The following is a 15,981-nucleotide window of genomic DNA, read 5'->3' as shown; positions in this document are numbered from 1 at the left end:
ATAAAAGACCATAAAAATGGGGAGTATCCGTTCCCCAAAAGTGATAAACTTTTCCTTAGATAGGAAATAGTTTTGATTCGCTGTTACTCTTTGTAAGGGGACAAAGAACGAATCAGCCGAATGCAGCAAAGTCAAACACAGCGGTGGTTGCTTGAGTATGAACCAAGTATCAGTTGAGGTATAAACGGGAAATCGCGGAAGCAATTAAAGGGACATCGTCATGAAAACAGAGCATTCCATTCCATAAATATTTGTCTATAACTTTCTCTGGCTGTGAATTTCACCAATACTTTGCTATCTGCAAGAAATCTGAAGAGTCCCGTTTTGGACTATCTTGAATTTGAACTGTAATAGTTCAGAGATTTCTGCACTTTTGACATGCCTTGACTAATATTCCTAACGTTTGCTTATGCTGTTCGTGTTGAATACTTTTCGAATAGTTGCACGATGAAAAGGCTCTTCCTTCATCAATGTTGTTTGTGCTGTTAACACATGTTTGCTTATGCATGGGCACTACGATAAATGCGTACTTCTCGTCTGTAATCCATGCCGGTCGAGTTTACAGACATGGTGGCAGCTGCAATGGCTGTCAATGGTGTTTGTGTTGTATTGCTGACATTGCCTCTCCTCGCCTGGACACGGTTGAATCGATTATGCACACCGACTGCCATGCTGGAGCCTACAAAGTTCATAGTGTTCGTACATCATCTTTAGAATAATTCTGTTCTTTACCAGTCATGTTTTTGTTGAAAGAAGAAACTGTAATATTTGTGTTGATTAGCACTCACGTAGCCCTCATTTACTCTGTTTGCACGATGTGGATAGGATGTTTTTCTTGACTCAGTGACCTCGCAGTTTCCGAGGGACTTGACACCTGTCTGAAAAGAAATTTTTCTTCATAAAACTGAAGTCTATCTTGATAAGAACTAGGACGCATATCAAGCCAACGATGCACTTTTAACAGTCTTCGTCAATTTTGGAAAATGGTCCCAAATGATTTGTTCATAGATATGAATCTTTAACATAGTCCGATCATGACTAGGATGAGAGGAGGCATTTTGTTTCTCTATCCCCCGACGAAACAGGTGTCCTTTGCTTAAACCCCTTTTTTGGGCCGGTTCGTTTCTGAAATTTTAACCTTGCTAACGTGTGTGCTTTATAATCGGCACATCCGTTCTCAAGTCTCAACTGGTGCAGAACAGATCGGCCACAGATGGGCAATGGATCAACCCTTTTTCGTCAGTGCGCCGAACATCCAGAAGCTTACATGAACTTGTTTGACAGCGCAATGACCCCTACGATCATCGCCATTTTAAGGAAAGGAAGATAATGAAATAGAACAACTGAAAGGAAAAAGGAATTTAACAAGTCCACAACTCCCATCAATAGCGGATACAAGATATGATACAATGTGTAGCTATCAATATCAACCTATTCCTAGCACAAAAAATGTCCTGATATTGATTTTTGTTTTTCATTGTTTCTTTCTTTCCAAAACTAGACTTGAAGAACTTAATCGGGGAACCACAAATTGAGCAAGCTCTGCTCTTCCAACAGTCCAAAGTCATAATCAGGCTTCAGGAAATCAAAGCTGCGGCCAACTCCTTCCGTCTCTTCCATCGGATACAAGCTCGCACTCATCATCTTGTTCACCTCCTGTACCCTGCAGCGCCCACTGGCCGGTGCTCGAAATCCCTGGTGGACCGCGAGGGGCTCAAAAGGTTGTCTTCTCCAGTCCCACGTCCCCGTGCTAATCATCTCTTGAGAAGACTGTAGATTCTGTGCCTCCGCTCTCGAGAAATTAAAACTGGGACAGCCACTATAGTTTGTGGCATTATCTGTTTGAGTTTCCCGTAACATTGCCATGCGCACGAGCATGTCAGCCTCAGGAATCGAAGCCCGGGAGTCAGATTTACCATTTGGGCTCGTATTCATGGGTTGACAATGCAATTCGTTACACATTCCTTCGAAATTATCATCAAATGTGTCGCATGACCTACTCCTCACTACTTCATCATTCACTTGTTGATTCATGGCACTCATTTTATGATGATTCGGGTTCTCGAACCAAGTTCCAGGATCAACTTCCAACCTGACAGGGTACATAATCGAATTGAGTCCTGTATTATATTCAATTCCAGTACAGCTACCGTTGGCAAGTTCCATCAGTGTTAGCAATTCTCCATCCATGTCGGCTCCGATGCACGATGGAGTTTCAATTTCAATAGAAGTTCCATCGGCAACGACCTCGTTGCTCTGCACCGATTCAGGACAATTGCAGTTATTGCGAACGTCATGTGAACATCTGATTTTGTCCTGTGAATGGGAATTTTGTCCAGTGGCGATGGACTCAATATCAGGAGCAGAAATTTCAGATCCGGGTCTCAGATTTAGTCTATGGAGCACTGATCCACGCCCATCCTCATGTCTCTCTGTTTTACATTCCACTGTTTGGGATGCCCTTCCTCTGTTTTCCTCTGTTCTTGTCGGGTTCGGATCTTGAGCTTCACGCTGGAAATCGCACTCGGTCGTCAAAATTTCCTTGATATCATCACGTTGCAAACTTGAGCTATCAACCACGAAAACTCTGGAAGGATCAAAGGCATCTGCATCGGCCTCCCTCGACGTGGCGAACTTCTCAACTGAGGACGACGCACTCCTGGCAGACGAATCGCTGCGACATGGCGTCGAAGAAGCCGAATTCCCAGGGAAATTCACTCGCGCCAGAGGGCCGTACATGGCCCGCGCGGCCGCATCGTAAGCAAGAGCCGCCTCGAGCGCCGTCGAGAAAGTCCCGAGCCAGAGCCTGCTGGCTTTGCCCTGCCCCGCTCCGGACCCCTTGTCGATGGGTTCGCGGATCTCGGCGACCCACTTGCCCCACGTCCTCTGCCTCACGCCCCGGTAGCTGCACACCGAGTTCTCGGGCCCGCCTTTCCCTCGCATGCAGCCTTTCTTCGAGCCCTTCGCCGGCACCCTGCGCGCCGCCCTGACGACGGCGCCACCTCCTCCTCCTCCTCCTCCTCCGCCCTCCTCTTCCGGGACGCCAGCTTGGCTGTCGTAGTAGTCCTTCCACCGGGCGAGCGTGTCCTGGACGGAGTCGCAGCCGTTGCGCCGCTTCTTGAGGCGCTTGTCCCCGAATTCCCCCACGGAAAAGGAGGCCTGCCTGGCGGGGCTCATGCCGATGCCGGTCGCGAAGTTCAAGTTCATATCTTCCGCGAAATCTTGGCCAAAAGGGTTTTGGACTTCTGCTGGAAGTACGTTGAGCTCGGCTAGGGTTTAGGCTTTGGGTTTAAGCAGAGGACCGCCCGAGAGAGTTTATCGAAAGCATTCCAGAGAATTCGCGGCTCTGTTAATATATGCATCAGCCGCCGAAGCAGGTGCAGCCGCGAGGCGATTGGTGGGGACAAGCTGGCTCTTTCCTTTCTTGGGGACGAAGCATCAGGGCAGGACGCGATGTGGACTCGGCTCGGCTCCGGCTGAAGTTACGACGACTTTCGTGGCAAGTTTGCTTTTTGTGGCTGTTCGCGTGACGTGGCGGCGGGCGAGTGGTCCCTTGCCATCATGCGGGGACACGTGTCGGAAGCCCATGTAGCTTGCTGGCCACTACGTTCCACGTCGTTTTCTTTGGGACGAAGGCGAGCTGTTTTCTTTTGTCAATTTGACGCGAACTGACGGCCCGATGGTTACCGCGGCCCGCCCATCAAGCGGGCCTCGGTGGGCGGATCCGGCAGTGGCTTCCTTTTAAGGGCTTGACCCGACCCACCTCTCTTTACGCTACCCAATGCGGTGCCTATTAGTTTTCGTAGGATTGACTACCTTAATTATTAGATAACATTTTTTTTAATTAGATAACATTTTCTTTTTGTCGGTCTTACTCTATTCCTACTCTATACTCACTCTCAGACTTTAGCCATGTTTCTTGCAGGGCGTGTGAGTCGAAACCTACTCTTGAAACTTACGCGTCTCCACCCTATCCTCCTTGAGAAGGTGGAGATTTGAACCCCTCACCTCCCCTTTCCATATATAGAATAAATTTTTTAACTAGTACATAGAGGCATTTTTACTCCTAACTTTTTTTTTTGTTTGACAACACATTTCAAATCAGTACCCTAACGGAAATCTACCTTTATATGATTCAACACACGTGTATTTTCCATATTATAGCTCAACCCATCAAACGGGTGGGCGGGTAAAATATGATCTAACTTAAATAGATCAATTTAACCAATTTTCATTTAATACAAATCTTGTGACTCATGTCTGACCTAACTTGTGCTAAATATACACCCATCTCAATCCATATTATTAAAACATTTCTATATTTAACTTAATATGGGAAAACTTATATTCAAATTGAGTTTAGAGCATATAGTGAGTGAACATGATATCAAACAAGGGCAAGGGAGAGTCAAGGGTGGATTGGTTCTAAGTGAGTTGTGAACCCATTTAATACCTATATTATTATAGGCTTCACAATTCTAAACACATTTATGATTTTTTTATTGACTATAACTAACCCATATAATAACCCACCCATCAAATATGGGCTAAGAAATGTGGCTATAACCCACTTCAACGAGTCTAGTTATATCTACCATTCTCCACATCAGGTCTATTTTTTAGTGGTTTGTCACATATGCATTTTGATGGGATATTGGATAAAATGCTAAATTTGGGTTATCATATTGTGAAATGAATTTCATTTTGAAATAAATGTATCATGGGATATTAGTTTCATGACAAAAAAATTAGTTTAGACTAAATATATCATAAATACTAGTTTGGGATTTTTTGTGTTACGAAAATTAATTTGTGGTAAATGTATTATGAATACGAGTTTAGGATTTATAATTGTATTCCCTTATCTTTAATGTATATTGATATTGGGTTTTTCTCAAATAAGGTATGATTTATCACATAAGCAAAACGAGAAGGAGAGAAGAATTGATAACGGATTCTAACTTTTTCTAATTGTATGAAACTACTACATAATAGGACTTCTTCGACAAAAGGGTAAGAGAATCAATGCAGCTGTGGAGTTGTTTCCTTTTGCATCCGTATATTCTTCATACTATGTTTGAGGTTGAACTTGATGGATCCTTCATTCGATTTAAGCAGCTCTCTCAATGCCTCAAATAAAGAGAAGAGGGAAGATAAAGAAGTCCAACGACTACTTTCCTCTTGCATTTTTTTTTTTTTTTTGCATAAAAGCTGTCTTCGGACAAGTGTTTGCCGGATGAAAGGAGATATTTAATCTAAAAATCTTAAGTTTCCTAAAAAGAGAGAACTAAAATTACGAGAGAACACAAATAGTGAATGAAATATTGGAAGATGGATTATCACATAGGAAATAATATAATCATTACGTCATTATTGGACCGAATGGTTTCATAGGAGACAAATAAAGGTCATAGAAAGAATGGGAAGGTGGGGCAGGTAGGGATGTATCAGTGAGGAGAGAGTAGGATTTCGCAACGGTTATGTGCTAATCGGCTTGGAGCTGTCTAGTTGAAACGACCGTAATCTCAATTTCATTTGGCTGCATTTACAGACACCAACAATTAATAAAATAATAAATTAAAAGAATTTAGCATAAAGTACCGCTTCTCAAGTTATTGTCCACCCGAAGAACAAAAGAATAATGAAATATCACTTAAATACAGAAAATGCCTTAACCCCCAGAAAACCAAATAATTTACTAAACTTTTTCCTCCTTAATTTTCCTTCTTTTATATTTCTACACTAAAAAAACCCCACTTGTCATTCATTCATCGGGAGATTCGGCCTTCCCTTCGTCGTCCTTAGCTCCGGCGGCTACTTCCGGCTTAATCTCCTCCAACTGCCGCAGAACCTGCTCCACGTCTGGCCTCGCCGCCGGGGACGGGTCGACGCAGTGGAGGGCCAGCTTCAGGGTGTTGAGCAGCTCGTCGCCGATGGTCGGCGTCTCCCTCATGAGCTCCAGATCGAACACCTCGTTGGTCCACTCCTCCTTCACGATGGACGCCACCCACTGCGGCAGGTCCTCGCCGTTGGGGCCCTCGCTGGGGGACTTCCCGGTGAGGAGCTCCAGGAAGACGACGCCGAGGCTGTAGACGTCGGTCTTGGGGGTGGGCTTCTTGGTCTTGGCGAGCTCCGGCGCGGCGTACCCGATGGCGCCGGCGGTGGCGACGACGGTGGTGGAGGCGGAGGAGGTCATGAGGCGCGAGAGGCCGAAGTCGGCGATGTGGGGGACGGTGCGGTCGTCGAGGAGGATGTTGGTGGAGGTGAGGTTGCCGTGGACGATGTTCTCCTGGGCGTGGAGGTGGTGCAGCCCCCGCGACACCCCGATGGCAATGCTCATTCTCGTCGGCCAGTCGACGGTGGTCTCAGGTCCCCGAGCTGCACGCACCAAGCGATGATGCCAAGTTAGCAATAAGCAGGCAAGTGCTAGTTAATCTCTACCCTCTGTAGTAATTACCGATTCCTTACCGTGGAGGAAAGAAGCGAGGCTTCCCATGGACATGTAATCGAACACGAGAAGCTTCTCTCCTTTGGGACCCAAGTAGTAGGCCCGGAGCGCCAGGAGATTCGGGTGCCGAATCCGGCCGAGAGCGCCGGCCTCCGCTTCGAACTCCTTCTGCCCCTTGGTCATCTTCTCCCGCAGCCTCTTCACCGCCACCTGGTTCCCGTCCTCCAGCGACGCCTTGTAGGCGGTCCCGTACGCGCTCTTCCCCATGATCTCCGCGGTCGCGCACAGCAGGTCGTCGGCCGTGAACACGAATGGCCCGTCGAAGTGCACCAGCTTCCCGCCGATGTCGCCGGCCTCGACATCCCGGGACGCGGTCGCCTTCTCGGAGATCCCGCCGCCGCCGGCCGCTTTCTCGGGCTTCCCGTTCTTCTTCTTGGACGCCGCCCTTTTCCTGATCAAGCAGCAGAGCAGGACGAGGCAGAGGATGAGCAGGATCGCTAGGAGGATCCCGGCCGCAATGAGGACAATGTCCTTGGTGCTGAGGTGGCGGCCTCGGTGACGATTAGACTGCTCCGGAGATGGAGATGGAGGGGCCTGTGGCGGCGGAGAGATGGTCGGGCATGGAGTAGAACTGCTGAAGCCGCAGAGCTGGAGGTTCCCTACAAAGGAGCTCGAGTTGAACCTCCTGGAGAGATCGGTCGGGACGGCACCGGAGAGGTTGTTGTAGGACACATTGAAGGAGGTGAGCTTGGGCAAATTGGCCAGCGAAGCCGGGAGTTCCCCGGTGAAGTTATTCTGGGAGAGATCGAGCCGGTCAATGCCGGAGATGTTACCGATGCTTGAAGGTATCGGGCCCTTCAAGCGATTGTTCTTCAAATTGAGCTCAGAAAGGTTCCGCATGGCGCCCAAATTCTCTGGGATTTCACCGTCTAGGCGATTTCCCTCCAAGTCCAGCACCGAAAGGGACGACACGTTGAAGAGACTGGAGGGCAAGCTCCCACTGATGGCATTGAACGACAAGTCCAGTTCCTCAAGTTGAGAAAGCTCCCCTATGTCACTTGGTATGGTTCCTCCAATCTGGTTGTGGCTCAGAGAGAGGATTTGAAGCGTGCCCAGCTTGGAGACGGAGGCCGGGATCGGTCCCGAGATGTTGTTGTGGTCGAGAGCGAGAATGGCGATCGAAGGGGACCGGCTGACGACGCTCGGGATAGGCCCAGAGATGGTATTGAAGCTCAAATTGAGCCGCAACAGCTTGGTGGAGTTGGCGAGGCTCGGGGGAATGGTCCCCGACAGCAAATTATTGCTCAAGTCGAGGGCCTGCAGGAGAGGACAGTTGCCGAGGGAAGGAGGGATAGTCCCCGCGAGGCGGTTGTTGAACAGGTAGACCCCTCGGAGGTCGGGGAGGAACCCGAGGGAGTAAGGGACGGCGCCGGCGAGGAGGTTGTCGTGGAGGCTGAGCTTCCGGAGCGCCCGGAGCTGCCCGATCTTCTCGGAGACCCGGCCGCCGAGGCCCTTCCAGGGGAGCTGGAGGGCGATGACCTGGCCCTTGACGCACTTGATGCCGGCCCACCCGCCGGAGCAGGCGCCGTAGCCGCTGTCGTTCCAGCTGCGGAGGACGCCGAGGGAGTCGACGAGCTCGTGCTTGACGGCCCGGAGGGCCTGGTAGTCGGCCTGCGTGACGACCACGCCGTCCCACTGGACGCGCCCCGAGAGGGCGGAGGCGGCGGCGGGGGAGGGGCCGGCGGCGGCGAGGAGGAGGAAGAAGAGCAAGAGCAAGAGCCGGGCGTGATCATGTCGGGAGCGGTGGCGTTCCATGAGAACGGGGCAAGGAGAAACGGGGAGGATTGAGATGGCGGAAGTCTATAAATCTTCCTTCAGATTCCTTCGACCCCCACCAATCCCTTTTCTTGCTTCTTTCTCTTTTGGCAAAGTTTTCTCGATGGGAAAAGAAGGGGTGGGGGGGGAGGGAGAGGCGAGAGAGTTTTTTCTTTTAGAACGACATGAAGGCTCGGTAGAGAGAAGGGCAAAAGGAGTGAGTATATGAGAGAGAGTAAAGAGTGGTCGTTGGGGGGTGGGGAGAGGTCTCTGACAGAGCACGTGAGAGCGAGAGAGAGAGGGTGCGCGCGCGTGTCTGGGTTTTGCCGGAAACAAAAACTATTTTCTCTCCGAACTGAGGGAGGCCCCAACGGCTACTTTCGCACCTGCGGCGGCAGAGGGAGACGTGTAAATGCGTGGGTGTTTATGCGAACGGTCATGTTGGGACTCGGAAGACCTGGTCGTTTGCCCCTTTGGTGCTGCTGCTGAGTCAAATGGTATCAACGGCTATATTCCGGGTCGGTCCTCGCTGTTGCTGGTCCCTTCGAGACCCACCCGACCTTAAACATGGTCTTTAACTAACATTTTTGGATCGGGTTTCCAGACAGTAACGTTGAGCCCCACCTTAAGAAATTATATGGGCCACTTGTGTCTTCGTTTAGTTGCTAGATTCCCGGCAAGTAGACTTTCTCACACGGCGTGACTTAAGCGTAATCAAGTCCCCAATCATTCGGAATGAATAGTGATACTTTAGGTGAAAATGAAGAAATTGAGAAGATAGAAAGAGAAAGGAAGGTAATCACATGCTAACATTATAGAATGTGGGAAGATAATTACAGGAGATTTTGGTATTGTGCTCCTTTTGGTCTCTTAAGCAAAAACATCATGTATGGATGAATTTTGGACCAATTCTAAAAACAACACCAACTTAATTTTTCCCAAGTAACATATTCGATAAATTTTGTTGTGATTGTTATGGTTCCATATAGTTTTCAAGTTGGATTTCGAGTGTCAAGTTAAATCTATTCCTCAATTCAGTCAAAGGCAATCATGCCATTCATAATACGTTTCATAATACGTTGCGACTCTAAAATTTACAAAAAATTACTTCATTATGACTTGAACCTCGCATTTTTTAAGATGTAAAGTGTCACTCAGCCAATTTCAATAAGCTAAATTCACTTCCCTTCGAGATGCAAAGTCTCAATTCCCCAAATCCATCAGGTTAAGGGTTTGTTTATTCCAAGAAAAATTTATTTTCTTTAGTTTGGGGCATTTGGATTACTTCAAAAAATGAGTTGATAAAAAATCTTATGTCACTCACGAGTTCTATTTTAAAAATAGGAAATTATTTTGCAAAATGCAATTAGACTCCTACACTTTGGTCTCAGTACCTTGAGAGCGGGCCAAGGAGCCTAGCTGTTCAAGGACCGTTGCGTCAATGATCGGGACCCTGGCGGACGTGCCCCTTTCCCCATTGTCCAAACCCTAGACCTAGAGGATCGTACTCGAGACTTTTCTCCGAAATGTTGTCGCAATTTTCCTATAACAAAGATCAGAAAAAGATTTCCATATAAGGAGCAAAAAGAAAAACCGATCATAGAAAGAGAAATCTTTGAAAGTTTGGAATTTATTTTTTTGGTAAGATTAATTTTTCGTGACACAATCTTGGCCCAAGTTCAAAATATTTTCACGATACGATGATTCTACTGCGGTAATGGGCATGGTTTCCGTGGAGTGGGTTCTTAAGGTTTGGCATGCGCAGAAGAAGAACGGGGAATATGAACGAAACCGTCCGCGGTGTCGGTGGGGTTCTGAAAGGCGTTGCTACGTGCATAGGAATGTGGATGCCGCACGGAAAATCAATGATGCACCGATGATTTGTCGTCGAGCCCTATTTTGCGAGCGACTCCCCGTTCCAAGAGCAATCTCGGAAACACGCTGCCAGCTAATGCTGCAATTCTTGCGTAAGTGCAGAGGAAAAGGCAAAGGTAAAAAGGAAAGGAGGACTTCGGATCTGACGTTCTTGAAACGAAATTTGGAGCCTAGGATTTGCAGACTATATTACTAGGATCTGACGTTGAGGCCGAGGCCATAGCCATAGCCATAGCCATAGCCATAGAACTGAGTGTGGTTTTCTGGATATCCACATTCACGTTCAAGCATACGGTCGGGCTAAAATTCTGACTATTGTCCTGAGCGTCGGCCGCAATACGACACCCTACTTTGACTCCATTCAGATTATTCGATTTCTGTTGTTTAGAAGGTGCCCAATACTTAGACAAGCAAATAGGATTGGGGGTGTGGTGTTGCGCCGCATGGTAATTCCTCCAAAACACCAAAGGGTTTGGATCTAACTTAATGTAGACGTCGGAAGTTATTTCTGATTAGTAACTTGCCCAATACTTAGACATGCATAACCTCACGGTGGAACCCTCCATCCTGTGTGAATAATAACGACTCCCCGAAGAAAGCGAAGATAAAGCACAGTGTGTGATTAGACCGCAATCACTCCTCAAATCTTACAAGATATGAGAGCCGATCCTCAAATACGCTACCAAGAAATTGTAATAGCCTCTCATGGCCAGCCAATTCACTAGCTTCACTTTTCTGATGTAAGGACACATACTTATCTCTAACATCAGGACGTCGACTAGAAAGAACTGGGCGAAAGGAAGAACTCATACACTACACAATCATCAAGGGCTCTCCATTTGTGAGGATAAAGATTTCACTACCGTTGAAATAGACATTGTTTTAAATTGAAGGGGATCCGAGTCAATGCACTCAAAGGACACGAAAAGACAATGCCAATGATTTACAGAAAGCATCATCCAAAAGTTAATAGATGAATAAGCAGCACGATAGGCAAAGCTCGTTGAATTCCAGCTATATTGACATGCAGCCGTATCTCAGCCCACCATCAGAATCCACCATATCCTGCCTCCATTAGTTTCCTTGAAACGGGAAATGAACAAGAAGGCATTTTCCACTCAAAGCTAATCAAGTTCATGAACTAAACAATCCTCAACAAGACAGATTACTGTTATAAAAGGCATTTTCCACTCAAAGCTAATCAAGTTCATGAACTGAACAATCCTCAACAAGACAGATTACTATTATAAACTCTCTCCCTCTCCCTCCCATAGATGTACTCTTCATGCATTTATGGACGAGACACTGCCACGACTTCCTACGTTTCCAACACTGAGTTTAATCTGAACAATAGGTAGGCAGTAGCTTGATCATAAAAGGAGGTTGGATGGCTCGAGGTACCTTCACATGGACCACATAGATACAGCCTAAACCTTTTATGCACGACACTTGTCAGAAGACACCAAAAGCCTACCAAATCATGTACCTGAACCCTATCGCTCCATTTAATATGGAGAATGACAAGAAAATATATCATCTTAACTCAACCTTTCGCCTGGAGTCACTCTTTCTCATCATGATAGCAACTAACAAGAACACACAAGAGATTCCCAGCACAATGAATCATACGGTCCTCCCTTAGCACAAAGTTAACAAATTGTGTGCATCCTACATAAATTTTGCATATGCCAAAAGATGATTTTTGATTAATACATAACATCTTCTACTCTGTTCTACAGTGAAATTTCCAATGTCCAGTGGTGATGCCACCTCACAACATCAAACATGTTGATGCTTATTCAGATATTGATGTTCTTACTGAGCTTTGATGAAGATAAAGACCATCATCAATTGACAGCTCAAATACACGTCATAAATTGATAAACAGTCTTTTCAGAACTAACATAGTGCTTGTGAGTCCTAAGAACTAAGCCTAATTTGTTTGAGAACTTGAAGAGAACTCAACTAATCATAACTCAGGACAAGGGGAAGTTCCCCCTTCACCAAAGCTTGATAAAGCACCAACATTTGGACAAGCATCAACTTGCTTGATCTTATTTCGACAAGCATCACAACAACCATCACACAGAATAACTGTTGGACAAATGAATCCCCGAAATTCTTATTTCCACCAAAGCCACCATGCACAAGCACGTGGATAAAAAATAGCAGTTGTTGCTAAAAGGAATATATATCTGGACAGTTGCCTGGAGGTGGACTTAGCCATGATTTGGTCGTGGTCCCATACCAGTCACAAACAGGATCTAGAAGGAAACTAGAACAGGACATAGTCTACCATGTATAATAATTACATGACATCAAAGGGGAAATGTAGAACGACGTCGTCCCTTTTTACGCAGAACTTTCCATTCCTGATTTTTGACAATTCACAGAACAAATACATCGTGAGCAGATGAGTAATGTAGAATGACGTCGTCCCTTTTTACGCAAACCCATAATTCCCAGGCCGATATAAACAAACAGACCGGGCAGCCATATCTACCCGATGTGATATGACCCTTGATAGATGCAAACAACTGCAATTGGATGAAGAACTCCGCACATCAAACTCATCGGATGCACCACAGAGAACGCATTAATACGACAACAATGGAGTATCCAACATTGAGCCTATCAATTGAATGAATCAGAGTATTCATAGTTCATATCCTACAAAAACGTAATCGCTTTGAACATGAAAGTAACAGATCCACGCACATAGTATCCAGATCCTACAAATCTACGAATGTAAATCACAAAAAAAAAAAAAAAAAAAAAAAAATTCACTTACACGATTATTTCTTTTATCTACCGTAAAAGCTAAAACCCAGCCGATCCGATCGGATCTGATCCGATCGCGAACGATCTCGACCTCAGACGCGGGATGCGACCGCGGGGGCGGCAGCGGCGGCGACATTGGAGGCGGCGCCGCCGAGGAAGGAGAGGAATCCGGTGGAGGCGTTCTCCTGCTCGTCGAGGAAGAGGTCCTCGGGAACCCTAAAGGCACCGTGGACGCAGACGACGGCCACCCCGGCGAGGAGGGCGGAGATGAGGACGGATCCGACGCTGGTGAGGAAGATGACGACGACGCTGAGGACGATGAGGATGCCGAGGGTCTCGCGATCGGAGAAGGTGCGGCCAAAGAGGACGACCGGGGAGTCGGAGGGCCGGAAGAGGTAGCCGAAGAGCCAGGCGGCGAGGAGGGCGGCGAGGAAGATGAGGGAGACGGGGTTGGTGATGAGGGAGAAGGCGACGACGGCGGCGACGACGGTGAGGTAGTTGACGCGGAAGTAGGAGTAGTTCTTGCGGACGCGGAGGGCGGCGTCGGAGAGGGACTCGGGCTTGGAGAAGGCGGAGCGGTCGGCGAGCTCGGCCCAGGGGCGGCGCTGGGAGAGGCCGTTGTTGAGGGAGTTGGAGAGGTGGTTGATGAGGGCACGGAAGGCCGGGGTGGCGATCGGGGGCTGCGGCTGGCCGGAGTTGGCGGCGGCGGGGACGGCGGCGGCGGGCTGGGGGTTGGAGATGGGGAGGACGGCGGGCGACGACATCTTCGAGGGCTTCGGATTCGGATTCGGATTCGGATTGCAAGGCTGGAGAGATGTCAATATATGGCGTTGCAGAAGAGAGAGAGAGAGAGAGAGAGAGAGGAAGCGAGGAGGAAGGAGAAGCGACGCGTTTTCTGGAGGGGGAATACTAATCGTGAGGATTCGCCTTATTTACTTATTTATTTATTTATTTTAGTTTTTAAAAACTTTTTTTTTTTTTTTTTATTGAGGGTTGACTGATTTTACTTCGTCGTTACGGCTAAGAATACTTTTTTTTTTTTTTGACGGAATTTGAATTAATAAATTTGGTATATCTTCCGTTCATTGTCGGTGAATAGGAATTTTAAAATTGATGTAGTTTAAAAAGTATTCACAGTATGGAATATGAATAACAAAACAATTTGATAACCTTTTACAAAAATGTCCATTTAAGCTCTCGCCGGTAGGATGAATTGAGAATTATGTCGTTTGGTGGTGTTGATTCATGCAGCTAAACATGCACATTAGCACCGTGAGCCACGTAGAGTGACACGCAGTAATTTAATGTTTAGAATGAATGACATATATAGTGGATGCCATTTTTGTCTTGTGGATCAAAGGTAAAGCTTTCTTCCGTGACATTATAAATTGTGTTATTTTCATCTTAGGCGGAGAAGGTCAGTCGTTATTTACCTTGCCCGGTAAGGTGCCCTCACAATTTTTCACGATTGGATTGAAATGTAATGTTGTTCAACATATTTCAGCATAGACGATCGTAATAATTTGTTTTTTGATTTAATGATAAATATCTGGGAAGGTTATATAAAACGTGCTCAACCCAATTAATTGGTGAATTGTTAAAAGCTTAGCATTTCATGTGATTATCCAATACGCCCTCGGACAAAATAAAGAGAAAAAGAAAAAAACATACGATGCTCCCCATATCCTTTCATTCGATATGTAAGATATGAGCGCGGAGGGCGGTGGCGAGCTTATTGACGGGAGTTCACTCGAGCAAAACACGAAATGGGCTCAACCCATTTCATTCGTACTCGACATGGGACCTTAATTCATCTCAACCCATCGTACACTCTCTGCAGATCTCTTAGAAACTTCACCCTCGGGCAATGGGTTATTTGGAGAAAATTATCAAAAGATTGTAAACCAACTCCATTTTTGCTAATTCAGTTTATAGTTTCACGTCTTTATCAATTAACTCCACTTAACTAATTTTAAAAAGAAGTCGCCGACATGGATGCCGATCGTTTTACATAATTAGGGGTGTGCAAGAGAACCGGGATCTGCTCGGACCGCCTAGAACTGGATCGGAACCGCCTGGAACCGGCGGTTCCTGGTTCCAATTTATGGGAACTGGTGGGTACCGATCCGGTTCCCGGTTCCATGGGCGGATCCGTCCACCCGCCCACCCGACTGCACCGATTAATTTTTAATATTAAATTTTTTTTACTAATAACAATCCCTAATCATGCTATTAATTTGTCTATTTCGGTGATCTTTGAATGTGGCATTGTGTAAGTTTGTGAGTTAAGAAGATATCTTTGTACCATGTGAGATATGGTTGGGGATTTTTTATGCAGCTAACCTGTTTGATGGATAGAAGTTTTAGCTGGGTGTAATTTTATGAGTCAGTGTATGTGCCTGCAACGTTGACTTTATGTTTCCGATTCGTGGGTGCGGAATGCGTTTTCTTTCCTGCTAAATTCATGGGGTTTGTTGCTTCTTAATGCTGAATTTGTTCCGCAAAGCAAGTAAAAGCGGTTTGTCGATACAAAGATGAACTGCCCCATGGATCCACTCGAACCGGACTGCACCGGTGGTCCTGGCCTCCCGGTGGATCCATCCAACAAGTAGGTGGATCCCTGTTCCAATTTTTCGGAATTGATTTTTAGTGGGCGGTTCCTAGTTCTAGGTCGGGAACCGCTCACCCGAACCATGCACACCCCTATACATAATATAAATTCTTTGATTGAACAATTTTTAATAATATATATTTTAATATTTTTATTTTTTAATTTTATTTTTTTTTTATTTTTGTTTTTTTTTTCTATGTGTGTATGTGTGCGTTTTTTTTTTTTTTTTACACAACTCTAACCAATGAGGGTTGTCGACCCCGAGGCCATTGCAACAAGTGGGCAAGGTAGCCTCACCCTATCAATAGCGGGCGAAGGCTCGATGTGGGCGGCGTGGTTAAAAAAAAGAAGAAGGAAAAAATACAAAATAAAAATATTTAAAAAGAAAAAGAAAAATTGCTCGTCAAATTTGACCGTGCCATATAGGATTACTAATGCCCACGTTAACAAT

The 15,981-nt window shown here is 46.3% G+C and overlaps 3 protein-coding genes across 3 annotated transcripts; all 3 read right to left on the bottom strand.

Annotated features, from left to right (window-relative positions):
• Positions 1-1,357: 1,357 nt before the first annotated feature.
• Positions 1,358-3,308, bottom strand: LOC108955930. The gene has a single exon (XM_018864728.2). The coding sequence runs from the start codon at positions 3,205-3,207 to the stop codon at positions 1,513-1,515; it is 1,695 nt and encodes a 564-aa protein (XP_018720273.2). The 5' UTR covers positions 3,208-3,308; the 3' UTR covers positions 1,358-1,512.
• Positions 3,309-5,508: 2,200 nt separating this feature from the next.
• Positions 5,509-8,566, bottom strand: LOC104426354 (probably inactive leucine-rich repeat receptor-like protein kinase IMK2). The gene is made up of 2 exons (XM_010039370.3): positions 6,469-8,566; positions 5,509-6,378 (listed from the first exon to the last, which is right to left on the bottom strand). The coding sequence occupies exons 1-2, from the start codon at positions 8,261-8,263 to the stop codon at positions 5,765-5,767; spliced, it is 2,409 nt and encodes an 802-aa protein (XP_010037672.2). The 5' UTR covers positions 8,264-8,566; the 3' UTR covers positions 5,509-5,764.
• Positions 8,567-12,749: 4,183 nt separating this feature from the next.
• LOC104426353 (PRA1 family protein B4-like) lies at positions 12,750-13,829 on the bottom strand. The gene has a single exon (XM_010039369.3). It carries the CDS (start codon positions 13,681-13,683, stop codon positions 13,012-13,014), a length of 672 nt encoding a protein of 223 aa, XP_010037671.2. The 5' UTR covers positions 13,684-13,829; the 3' UTR covers positions 12,750-13,011.
• Positions 13,830-15,981: the final 2,152 nt, after the last annotated feature.

The sequence above is a fragment of the Eucalyptus grandis genome, chromosome 11 (genome assembly GCF_016545825.1).
Source record: "Eucalyptus grandis isolate ANBG69807.140 chromosome 11, ASM1654582v1, whole genome shotgun sequence".
NCBI lineage: Eukaryota > Viridiplantae > Streptophyta > Magnoliopsida > Myrtales > Myrtaceae > Eucalyptus > Eucalyptus grandis.
This window is presented reverse-complemented; position numbering and strand designations above follow the sequence as displayed.